This window comes from Rhinoderma darwinii, chromosome 1, assembly GCF_050947455.1.
Source record: "Rhinoderma darwinii isolate aRhiDar2 chromosome 1, aRhiDar2.hap1, whole genome shotgun sequence".
NCBI classification, from domain to species: domain Eukaryota; kingdom Metazoa; phylum Chordata; class Amphibia; order Anura; family Rhinodermatidae; genus Rhinoderma; species Rhinoderma darwinii.
In genome coordinates, this window is record NC_134687.1 from 284,529,372 (window position 1) to 284,542,575 (window position 13,204).

A 13,204-nucleotide genomic window follows, 5' to 3' on the forward strand; every position below is an offset into this window, starting at 1 on the left:
TGCGTCAAAACCGCAACAAAATCTGCGACAAATTTGCAACGTGTGCGAGCCTTAAGGATCCCTGTTTAACCGGCCCTTAGAACCCTCTCGTAATTTAGGGCCACAATGACACCAGGCAGCGAGTGGTAGGCAGACTTTCTCTATTTCTCCCAGCTTGGGAAAGCATCACCAGAAGTTGCTATATTCTTAATATAAGTCAGGCAACAAAACAGGTAAGGTCCTGTTCACATCTGCCTTCAGCATTTTGTTGTTACGCTCTCTGATTGATAATGGTGGTAATATAAACAAAAGTTAATGTTACTCCTCCCTAAGGCCGTCTGAAGTCACACAGGGACAGGAGAAGGATCACAGATGTTCTTTCTCTCCCTGCACGCTCCCAGCACATCTCCCGCTCCCCCTCATGATATTCACACATGTTACAGTGAAGGCTGCATGTATAGTATATGCAACTCCCACTTCAAGCTGTTCTAGCTCAGACTAGAGCTGCGTTCCTGGTCCTGTTTTAAAGCCAACATTCTTCACTTTATAAAAGAAGACAAAAATTGTGGCCCTAGCCCCGTTCTATCTGCAGCTAGAGCCTTTCGAGAATCAGCTCCCTCTGCACTCACACTGCCCAAGCTGTGCTTGGGCTAAACTGTAAGGACCATTCCCTGCAGCCCGAGCGCAGCTCTTGATAATTTGTTAAATAGTTAAACAACACTAGTATACAAGAACTTGGATCAATGGTCCCAACGTATGTGTTGTATTGTAAGCAGACCTCCCAACCGTCCCGAATCCGGCGGGACAGTCCCGGTTTTTGACTGCTGTCCCGCCGTCCCGGCAGTCTGAGCAACGTCCCGCCCTGCCCCTGACTCTCCCTGTTGCCAGTCACGCCCCCCTGCAACGACGCTGCCTGCACAGCCAGTCTGCTTGGAGCAAGGGAGCAGAGTGCAGCAGACACACTGAAGCGGAACGCTGGAGAGGAGAAGAACGAAGCCACAGGACAGGGGTGACTGGTGAGTACACAGTTTAAACTATTTAGTGCTTGGGAACACTAGGATTTATAAAATCATAACATAAATTACATTATTTTATGGTTTTAGAAAATCTTGTGTCTCCAGGCACATTCTTTTTCAAGCTCCCCCCCCCCCCGTGCCCCTCCCCCCTCTCTGGACTGCTGTAACTTCTGGCAGGAGAGGGAGAATAGTGGTAATAAAAAATACCCACACTTCTCCATTAAACATCTATCTAATCTATATGTCTGTCTGCAGGGGCGTAGCTAAAGGCTCATGGGCCCCGATGAAAAAATTCTTACTGGGCCCCCCCCCGCAAACTTCTCATAGCCGACGGTTCGCAGCTTTCAGCTGCATCGCTGGGTCTCCTAAGTGACCCAACAATGCAGCACCAGCAGCCGGGGCGTCACTAAGGCTGTTTTCACACACCCTATTTACGGACGTAATTCGGGCGTTTTAGCATTGAATTACGTCCGAAAATGCGTCTCAAAAGCGTTGGCAAACATCTGCCCATTCATTTGTTCATTTGAATGGGTCTTACGATGTTCTGTGCCGACGGACATTTTTTTTTACGTGACGCTGTCAAAAGGCGGCGCGTAAAATAGACGCCCGCGTCAAAGAAGTGCCTGTCACTTCTTCAGACGTAAATGGAGCCGTTTTCCATGGACTCCATAGAAAAACCGCTCCAATTACGTCCGTAATGGACGCAGCGAAAGACGCCTGCACATGCCATTACGGCTGAAATTACGGTGCTGTTTTCTCCTGAAAACAGCACCGTAATTTCAGCCGTAACGGACGCTGCCGTGTGAACATACCCTCAGGGCTTAAAATGTCGGGGAAATAGCCCCAATACATATGTGTCCGCCCAAAAAAAAATGTGTGTATAGGAGACAGCATAGCATATCTATAGCACTACGACCCTATAAACTATGGATAGGATTAGATACAGTGGCTCAGCAGACAGTATCACACATGATAGGATTAGATACAGTGGCTCAGAAGGCAGTATCACACATGATAGGATTAGATACAGTGGCCCAGCAGACAGTATCACACATGATAGGATTAGATACAGTGGCTCAGCAGACAGTACCACACATGATAGGATTAGATACAGTGGCTCAGCAGACAGTACCACACATGATAGGATTAGATACAGTGGCTCAGAAGGCAGTATCACACATGATAGGATTAGATACAGTGGCTCAGCAGACAGTACCACACATGATAGGATTAGATACAGTGGCTCGGAAGGCAGTATCACACATGATCGGATTAGATATAGGGCCCAGCAGACAGTATCACACAAGATACGATTAGATACAGGGCCCAGCAGACAGTATCACACATGATTGGATTAGATACACAGCTCAGCAGACAGTATCACACATGATTGGATTAGATACAGGGCCCAGCTCGCTGACATTGCAGCTCCCCCATTATTACCCCGGTACCCACCGCCACCAGGAGTACTGGGAAGAGCCGGGTACGAACCAGTACCCGACCATCTGTAGTGACGGGCAGGCACCGGGGTGGCCGCAGGCTGGTAGTATTAGGCTGGGGAAGGCCAAAACAGTGGCCCTTCCCACCCTTGTAATGCTGCCTGCTGCTGCTGTGTTGTATCTGGCTGGTTATGAAAATTGGGGGGACCCCACATCGTTCTTTCCAATTATTTTTTATTTCATTTTTTTTTAAATGACGTGGGGTCCCCCCAATTTTTCATAACCAGCCAGATACAATAAAGCAGCAGCAGCCTAGCATCACCAGGGTAGGAAGGGCCACTGTTTTTGGCCTTTCCCCTCCTGATAATACCAGCCTGCGGCCACCCCAGTGGCCGACCATCACTACAGATGGTCAGGTACTGGATGGTACCCGGCTCTTCCCAGCACCCCTGGTGGTGGTGGGTACCGGGGTAATAAAGGGGGTTAGTGTTAGCCTCTGCACCGGCTAACACTAAGCCCCGCCTTAGCAATGGATGCTGTCAATCAGCCGGCGGCCATTACTAAGGCGGTAGTAATATAGTTTAAAAAAAAACACAAAGACATAGAAAAAATATTTTATTGAAATAAAAAAAAAACCCACACAGCCCTCATTAACCATTTTATTGCTAATAAAAAAAAAGCTGGCATCGAAGTAGTCCTGGAATCCGACGTAGTCCAACGACCAAACCTGTAAGAAAACACACAAAAAATGATTAGGAACACGTGTGTTAGGCTTAGATACAGGGCCCATGTGTGATACTGTCTGTGGGACCCTGTATCTAAGCCTACCACAACGTAGGCTTAGATACAGGGTCCAGCAGACAGTAATTTTATACAGTATAAGATTACTGTGTGCTGGGGCCCTGTATCTAAACCTACCATGTGATTGGCTTATATACAGGGCCCATCAGACAGGATCACACATGGGCCATGTATCTAAGCCTACCATGTGATTGGCTTAGATACAGGGCCCAGCAGACAGGATCACGCATGGGCCATGTATCTAAGCCTACCATGTGATTGGCTTAGATACAGGGCCCAGCAGACAGGATCACGCATGGGCCATGTATCTAAGCCTACCATGTGATTGGCTTAGATACAGGGCCCAGCAGACAGGATCACACAATCTGTGATCCTGTCTCATGGGCCCCCTAAGCCTGCTACATCGTAGGCTTAGGGGTTGTACGGTCCCTAAACATTGATGGCCTATCCTCAGGATAGGCCATCAATAGCTGATGTGTCTCTCGGGACCCGCAAATCAGCTGTTTTGAAGGGGCCGCAGCACTCGTATGAGAGCTGCTTCCCCTTCATTTCACTACTCGCTCACACTGTGAATCGCCGACACCGATTCACAGTGTGACCGGAATGAAGTGACAGGAATGAAGGGGAGCAGCTCTCGTACGAGTGCTGCGGCCCCTTCAAAACAGCTGATTGGCGGGTCCCGGGAGTCGGACCCCGCCAGTCAGGGCTAACCTTACCTTCTTATTCGGCCGCGGCGGGAGTTCTGTCGTCTCGATGCTGTGCGCTGTCAGGACCTCCGCTGCGATCCGGAACCAGGAAGGTAAGTAAAGTATGTTACTATAGTAACAGGGGCCCACGGGCCGAGTTACTATAGTAACTTTATATTGATGTGGTGCGGGGGGGCCGTGGGCCCCCCTGGCTTCGGGGCCCGGTCGCAATTGCGACAGCTGTGACCCCTATAGCTACGCCAGTGTCTGTCTGTCTGTCTATCTATCTATCTATCTATCTATCACATCTATCTATCTATCTCTCTCTCTCATATCTATCTATCTATCTATCTATCTATCTATCTATCTATCTATCTCTCTCATATCTATCTATCTATCTCTCTCATATCTATCTATCTATCTATCTATCTATCTATCTATCTATCTATCTCTCTCATATTTATCTATCTATCTCTCTCATATCTATCTATCTATCTATCTATCTATCTATCTATCTATCTATCTATCTATCTATCTATCTATCTATCTATCTATCTATCTATCTATCACATCTATCTATCTATCTATCTATCTATCTATCTATCTATCTATCTATCTATCTATCTCTCTCACATCTATCTATCTATCTATCTATCTATCTATCTCTCTCATATCTATCTATCTATCTCTCTCATATCTATCTATCTATCTCTCTCATATCTATCTATCTATCTATCTATCTATCTCTCTCATATTTATCTATCTATCTCTCTCATATCTATCTATCTATCTATCTATCTATCTATCTATCTATCTATCTATCTATCTATCTATCTATCTATCTCTCTCATATTTATCTATCTATCTCTCTCATATCTATCTATCTATCTATCTATCTATCTATCTATCTATCTATCTATCTATCTATCATCTATCTCATATCTATCTATCTCATATCTATCTATCTATCTCATATCTATCTATCTCATATCTATCTATCTATCTATCTATCTATCTATCTATCTATCTATCTATCTATCTATCATCTATCTATCTATCTATCTATCTATCTATCTCTCATATCTATCTATCTATCTATCTATCTATCTATCTATCTCTCTCATATCTATCTATCTATCTAATATCTATATATATATCTATCTATCTATCTATCTATCTATCTATCTCATATCTATCTATCTATCTATCTATCTATCTATCTATCTATCTATCTATCTATCTATCTATCTATCTATCTATCTATCTATCTATCTATCTATCTATCTATCAAAATAGAATCCTGCAGCACAGGCTTAAATGAAAGGGGGTGCAAGCCTTAGGGAACTGATCACTGTCCCTATAGACAAAAAGCAGTAAATAGGCAGTAAATAGAACAGAAACGGAGCAGCTGAGTGCTCACACGAGCGCTTCAGCGTCTTCATTTTAGCGATTGGTGGGGGTCTCAGTGTTCGGACCCCCACCAATGCAAACTTCTGACATGTCACTATGACACGTCAGAAGTTTGTTAAACGTTTACCAAACACTTTAAGTATAAAAATGCCTAAATGGATGCTCCATATGGAGTTAAAAGGGTTATCCAGTCCCTAAAAATTCATGACCTATCCTCAGGATAGGCCATCAAAAGATGATGGGTCGGGGTCCGACTTCCGGGACCCCCTGCCGATCAGCATTTTTAAAGGGGGTGCAGCGCTCGTACGAGCGCTGCTTCCCCTTCGTTTTTTCTTGTTCACTGTGACTCTTCGACACAGATGTAGTTGCGATTCACAGTATTGCAGCCTTCTAACATTGAAGTGAATTGGGAGAACAGGCTCAAATACCTGTGAATCGCCGCTGCATCTGTGTCAAGGATTCACAGTGAGCAAGAAAAAACTAAGGGGAAGCAGTGCTCGTACAAGCGCTGCACCCCCTTCAAAACAGCTGATCGCAGGAGTCGGACACCGAGCCATTAGCTATTGATGGCCTATCCTGTGAATAGGCCATCAATTTTTAGGGATTGTAAAACCCCTTTAAAGGGGGTTTTCCAACAACCACATGTATCCCCTATCCACAGAATAGGGGATACATGAGTGTTCGCTGAGGGTCTGACCACTGGGACTCCCAGCGATGAGATCAGGGGACTGAAATTCCCCCGAAGTGCTCCTTGAGAATGGAGCACTAGTGCACTTGCTCGACCATTGCTTTATTAATTTCTATGGAGCTGCCGGAGATAGTGGCCCCCTAAGTCCCTAGAAATGAATGGACCTCCGGCCACTTCGGGGGACTTTCAGTCCCCAGTTCTCATCTCTGGGGGCCCCAGTGGTCGGACCCCCAGCGATCACACATGTATCCCCTATCCTGTGGATAGGGGATACATGTGTTTGTGGGGAAAACCCTTTTAATTTGTAATATATGACATTTCAGAAGTTCATTGATGTCTAGTTTCTATTGCATCGCAGGGAAGAAGATAGAAGACTGCTGGAGGTGAGTATAATATTTTTTATTTTTCAAATTACTAAATTTATTTTTATTTTTTTTGTTTTGCAGGTTCCGCTGGACCGTTTTAACTAGGTCGTAGATTCGTTGTACTACTTCAATGATCTACGTATTTTTTTTATGTGAGGAAGTTCTTATTTCAATAAAAAAATATTTTCTTATGTGTCTGTGTTTTCTTTAATACTTTAATAGCGCCTTAGTAATGGCAGTTGTCTGATTCACAACGTCCATTACTAAGGTGGGGCTTAATGTTTGCTAGTAAAATGGCTGCAACTAACCCCCCATTATTACCCCTGTACCCACCGCCACCAGGGGTGCTGGGAAGAGCCGGGTGCGATCCAGTACCAGACCAACTGTAGTGATGGTCAGGCACTGGGCAGCAGCAGGCTGGTATTATGAGGCTGGAAAGGGCCAAAAACCTTGGCTTTTTTCACCCTTGTAATGCTAGGCTGCTGCTGTGTTGTATCTGGCTGGTTATGGAAAATGGGGGGGGACCCCACGTCCATTTAAAAAAACAAAAAAACGACATTGCTTTCCCCCCATTTTCCTAACCAGCCAGATTCAACAAAGCAGCAGCAGGCTAGCATTACCAGGGTGGGAAGGGCCACAGTTTCTGGCCTTTCCCAGCCTAATAATATCAGCCTGCGGCCACCCCAGTGTCCGGCCATCACTACAGATGATTAGGTACTGGATCGTACCCGGTTCTTCCCGACACCCCAGGTGGTGGTGGGCACCAGGGTAACTATGGGGGGTTAGTTGCAGCCTTTTTACTGGCTCACACCAAGCCCCACCTTAGTAATGGACGCAGTCAATCAGACAACTGCTATTACCAAGGCGCTAATAAAGGATTAAAAAAAACACAGACACATAAGAAAATATTTTTTTATTGAAATAAGAACTCCCCCACACAACCCTCTTTGACCATTTTATTTTTAAAAAAAACTTAGATCATCGCAGTAGTCCAACGAATCTACGAGGTAGTCCAAACGGTCCAGCGGAACCTGCAAAACAAAATAATATGGTTCGTAATATGAAGAATAAAAATACTTCTCCTCATCTCTAGCGACTTCTGTCTTCTTCCCTTCGCTGCGATATATACTAGACGTCAATGAAAAATAATTCCCCTTCATGTAACTCTGCTACCTGTCAGCTGAAAAGTCATCCACCACAGGGAAAAATGTTTCTCCATCATCTCTGATTCCCAGGTGTTTCTTTGTGGTACTCCACCATGGGCAAACATTTTTCCCTCTGGCAGATGATTTTTCCATTGACAGGTAGCAGAGTTATACTACAGGAAAAATAATTTCCCATCATGTAACTCTGCTACCTGTCAACTGAAAAGTCATCCACCACAGGGTCTCCCTCTTGACTTTCATTGTTCTCAGCCTTTTGGTTTGTCCTGCAGCTGCTGCTGCCGTGATGAGCAAATGTTATACCCAAGATATGAAAAGTAACACAAAGACGACCTAACCGGACCCATAATATCTGTGATATCCAGACAGACTAGAGATCCGCAGTGAGAATGTGCGCGCGTTATTTGCAGAAGGATCTGGCCACGATTTGATGTGTTGATGCCGGATATTGGGCGTGGTTAGGGGGCGTGGCTTAAAATGTCCCTCTTTTCCGAATTCAAATGTTGGGAGGTATGTTGTAAGAGTTCCATCAGAAAAAACACTATTTACACTGCTTCCTACATACTTCTCTGAAGAAGGCCTTTGGCATCAGAGTTCATTCAAAGCATATAAATGGTATGTTCATTTTATTTCTGTCACATACTGCAGCCAATCCCAAAATCTATTCAGTTTTAGTTAGCAGGTATTCCTTAGAGAAGTAACCATTTCGACTGTAGCCAATCCCTACTTATTTGAGTTATAAACTGTACTAGTTGAACAGTTTTGTTCATGTGAAATGATTATGAATAATAACACATCCCTTTGAGAATATTTAATCCCTTGATCTCATCCACAGGGACGGTATGTGCAGAAAATTTCCAAATGAAAACATGCTTCAGGGCACAAATTCAGAAATTAATTCAATTTCCAGTAAGAATGTCAAGATAAGTTCATTTTTTATGTACTGCAATTAAAATAAATGGCACAGAATTTAGTGCAAAATACATTTGTAGAATTCACTTCACCAAACTTGTACGGATTTACAAATGATGGTTTACAATATTTTTTTGATTTGCTATTAAACTGACCAGATGACCAAAGTTTTCTGATTTGAGCACAATATGAACATGATTCAAAAAAACATGTATACTGTTGTTATTCTTGAATTGTTGCCCTGGCAGGGACGTAGCTTTAGGAGTCGCAGAGGTAGCAGTTGCAGCCAGGCCCTGGTGCCAAGGGGGCCCAAAGCCACCTCCATCACATAAGAAAACAACTGTATTATAAATGTCACAGGTAGCATTGGGACCCAGGAGTTTCGAGTTATGGCTCTAGGCCAAATATGGTCCAGGCATACAATATATCTCTATTGTAGACCAGTGAAAACTCATATGAGTTTATGTTTGAGTAAAAACAGGGCAAATAAGTGAAGAGGCTTTATATTAGGTATGCTTCTTCTATGGGATTAACTGAATGTAGAAACTGGAACTTTCATAATGCTGACCAGAGATTAACGATGAGGAACAGAGATTAATTCAGGTGCCACATGGCGTGATGAAATATTCTCTCTCATCATTATTTAGGCCACAGACAAGGATAAGAAATATTTTTTATGAAAATATAGAACAGGAATACCTCAATGTGGATCAAACATTTAAATCAAAGACCTGCAAATGCTATTAGGCCAGGAGTACACGTTGAGGTTTTTTTTTTGTGTTTATTCATTGTGTTTTTTGTGCAGAAAAACACAGTAGAAAGACTTTACATACAAATGGTTAGAATTTTTTAAGTATACAGAATGATTATTAAAACCTTGCAATACTTAGGACCTCTTCACATCATGGTTTGGCCATCACAGTATTTACAGTGACGTCAGGACCTTCTCCAGGGCCAGTGTCCCTGGGCAGAGGAAGCATCAGGAATTGCTCTGCCCGGAGACTACGGCCTGGGGAAGCTCCTGACGTCACTATTCATATATAGACAGTAAAATCAGGAACTTCCCAGGGCTGGTGTTCCCAGCAGAGAAAGCACCAGGAATCTCTCTGCCCGGAGTAACTCCTGACATCATTGTCCTACGCTGTTCCATCCTTATAGCGACGTATACCAACCCGACGGAGGCCAAATGGAAACTCTTTTGGCCTTCGTCGGCTAATAGTGCTGTTGGTGCCTAATGGACGTGTTTATCGATTTCCTAACATACACGATAAATGAAGGGCACAAATGCGATGTGAACAGGGCCATAGTTTGCTGCTATTTCCTTCTTTCCAACCTCTTTTTATTTTAGGATTGTATATATATTTTTATGTTCAATTTTCTGTACATAAATATGTGGGCAGCCATCTTGCTTGAGATTCTGCTATCAGCTGTGAACAGCAGTATCAAAGATTTGCTGTATAGCAGCCACATGGTCATAAGTCAGAAAACGACTCATTGACTTCTATGGGAGACTGTTGTAGGCATGTTCTGCGACATGGTCATTATTTTCGGAGCAGGCAGGGGAAGGAGGTGAGATATCCCCATCATTTATTGTCAATGGTGTTACCTGCCTCCAGCTTTATAATAGTAATGTTACCTTTCATTGTAATGCTGCCATGAGATGACTGCTGAAAAGTTATATTTCTAGAAAAAAGGAAGGTTGAGGGTATGTTCACACGGCCTATTTACGGACGTAATTCGGGCGTTTTTGCCCCGAATTACATCCGAAAATAGCGCCTCAATAGCGCTGACAAACATCTGCCCATTGAAAGCAATGGGCAGACGTTTGTCTGTTCACACGAGGCGTAATTTACGCGCCGCTGTCAAAAGACGGCGCGTAAATAGACGCCCGCGTCAAAGAAGTGACCTGTCACTTCTTTGGCCGTAATTGGAGCCGTTATTCATTGACTCCAATGAATAGCAGCGCCAATTACGCCCGTAATTGACGTGGCGTTCAAGCGCCTGCACATGCCGTTACGGCTGATATTACGGGGATGTTTTCAGGCTGAAACATCCCCGTAATTTCAGCCGTAACGGACGCCCTCGTGTGAACATACCCTTAGGTCTATTATAAGTGTAAACGGTCAGAGTAAAAACTGCAAGATTTCAAGATTTATTTATTTTTTCAAAGATACAGTTACACGGAAAATATATACAGTGAAGGAAATAAGTATTTGATCCCTTGCTGATTTTGTAAGTTTGCCCACTGTCAAAGACATGAACAGTCTAGAATTTTTAGGCTAGGTTAATTTTACCAGTGAGAGATAGATTATATAAAAAAAACAAAACAGAAAATCACATAGTCAAAATTATATATATTTATTTGCATGGCTGTATGAGGACTTGTTTTTTTGCGGGATGAGTTGTATTTTTCAATGGCACCGTTTTGGGGTATGTAGAATTTTTTTCTTAACTTTTATAAACTTTTTTGGGGGGATATAAAAAAAACAGCAATTTAGCCATTGTTCTATGCATTTAACATTTACACCATTTACTTTGCGGCATAAATAACATGCTACCTTTATTCTATGGGTCGGTACGATTACGACGATATGGATAATAGTTTTTTTTATGTTTTACTACTTTTGCAGAATAAAAACACTTTTGAACTAAAATAATTTTATTTTGCATCGCTGCTTTCTAAGAGCCATAACTTTTTTATTTTTCTGTCAATATCGCCATATGAGGGCTTGTTTTTTGCGGGACTTCAATGCTACCATTTTGGGATACATGGGACTTATTGATTAATCTTTTATTATTATTATTTTGGGGGAAAATGGGAAAAAAATAGCAATTTTGCTGTTGTTTTTTTTGCGTTTATTTTTTTCGGGGTTCACCTTGCGGTTTAAATAATATGAGTCATTACGATTATTACTTAAAGAGAGTCATTACGATTGTGGGGATACCATATATGTGTAGTTTTTATTTTATTTTTACACTTTTACTAAATAAAACCATTTTTTTATGGCAAAAAAATTGTTTTATTTTTTTTAATGTGCACCTTATTAATTTTTATTTCACATTAATTATTTTTTCAGTCTCACTAGGAGACTTCACTATGCGATCTTCAGATCGCTGCTATAATGCTTTTGGTATACTTAGTATACCAGAGCATTATTGCCTCTTAGTAAAGAATGAACAGGCATCTATTAGGACATGCCTCTGGCACGTCCTAATAGGCATATAGCCAGGGCAGGCCTGGGGGCCTTTGCTAGGCCCCTGGCTGCCATAGCACCCCATCGGATGCCCGCAATTGCATTTGCGGGCCGCCGATGAGTGACAGAAGGAGCTCACTCCCTCTGTAAACAACTCAAATGCAGTGGTCGCTAATGACTGTAAACTTCGATTCCTAACGTTGGAGCAGGAGCCCGGCTGACATCAGACAGTCGAGCCCCGGCTCCAGCCTGCACGGCAGACCCGTGCAGGACGTTGATTAGGCCGCCGTGAAAAGGCGGCGGCGTAGAATAAAGTCCATTAATGACCGCCGTGAAAAGGCATATCGGCGGTCATTAAGGGGTTAAGGAGCCCAGACTGCAAATGCGGCTCGTAAAATGACTTGCCTTATTTTTTTGTTGTCCGAGCTCCCGGACAATGCACGGACTGTGGAAACCACAATCGTGTGCATTGGCCCATAGGATAGAATGTGTCCTATACTATCCACAATTGCAGCTCCGCAATTGCGGATAGTATGCGGCCGCAAAACTACGGTCGTGTGCATGAGGCCTACATGCTTTGCAAGATAATAATTTGCTATGGTTATAAGTGTGATTACAAATCTTAGAAGTAATATATTCAGATTGGGCAGTAGTCTAACTGCTGAGTTGTATAAAAGAACGTAGGCATTATGTGAATGTAATGAGGTACTCCGGGTACGCTTGGTCATCGTGAAACACAACACACATGTTGGGATTGGATTTTGTATCCGTTAAACTATCATAGTAGTCAAAGGGGTCGTTTTCTGTTCTGCAAGGTGGGCATCTCATGTTATGCTGTCCCTTGGTATGACGACCAACTAGCACCTTCACTTGGTAGATGAACCTCTCACCAGTGTTTGGGTCCGGAGGAGAATAGGTCTGATTAGCTGAGTAGCTGGCATTCTTAGCAAAATATACACCATTACCATATGAAGCCGCTGTAAAGAATAAAAACATTATTATTATCATAATAAAATACTTCAAGCTTAGCAGTGAAATAAAATAGCTGCGCCATTCAAGCATAGCCTTTATATGTCAGAGATTTAGACTTTATACCCGGAAGAGTCCTCAATGAAATATTGTTATTTCATTTTAAGATTTTTTGACGGTGTGATAAAAATATTATGATGATTCTAAAGTTCACATCTGATTTTCTTATGCCATCTAGTGTCTGAAACAAGACTTATTTTCATAACTTAAATTTTGGAATGTAATTCATGATTTCTTGTTATAAACTTATTACCATGTACAGGGTAAATACGGATGTAGCCATCTCTATCTTGACTCTGATAATTTGCTGCAGCCTTGATATCACACAACAAAAGTTATTGAAAAAGTCAAGATAAAGGATCATGCCACTGTGTATGTAATGCATTAAAAGTCAAGATAAAGACGTCTACATCTGTATGATATAATGTGTCATGGAAAATTAAGGTGCTATATTACATAAATAATCATAATAATGCTTTCTTTTAAAAACTGGCTTTTAGACTGGAATTGTAAAACTAAACA

General features: G+C 42.6%; 1 protein-coding gene and 1 long non-coding RNA gene across 5 annotated transcripts in view; one reads left to right on the forward strand and one right to left on the reverse strand.

The window, feature by feature from the left end:
* Window positions 1-815: 815 nt before the first annotated feature.
* LOC142761406 (uncharacterized) overlaps window positions 816-13,204 on the forward strand; it is a 33,322-nt gene continuing 20,933 nt past the window's right edge. For all 3 annotated transcript variants that reach the window (XR_012883633.1, XR_012883637.1, XR_012883638.1), the window contains exons 1-2: window positions 816-995; window positions 8,383-8,456. This is a non-coding gene — a long non-coding RNA (uncharacterized LOC142761406). The remainder of the gene's footprint in view (window positions 996-8,382; window positions 8,457-13,204) is intronic.
* Window positions 10,599-13,204, reverse strand: part of LOC142761393 (protein mono-ADP-ribosyltransferase PARP14-like) — a 91,506-nt gene continuing 88,900 nt past the window's right edge. For both annotated transcript variants that reach the window (XM_075864588.1, XM_075864582.1), the window contains one exon: window positions 10,599-12,630. In XM_075864588.1, coding sequence (XP_075720703.1) covers window positions 12,341-12,630 — 290 coding nt within the window. In that variant the 3' untranslated portion in view covers window positions 10,599-12,340. The remainder of the gene's footprint in view (window positions 12,631-13,204) is intronic.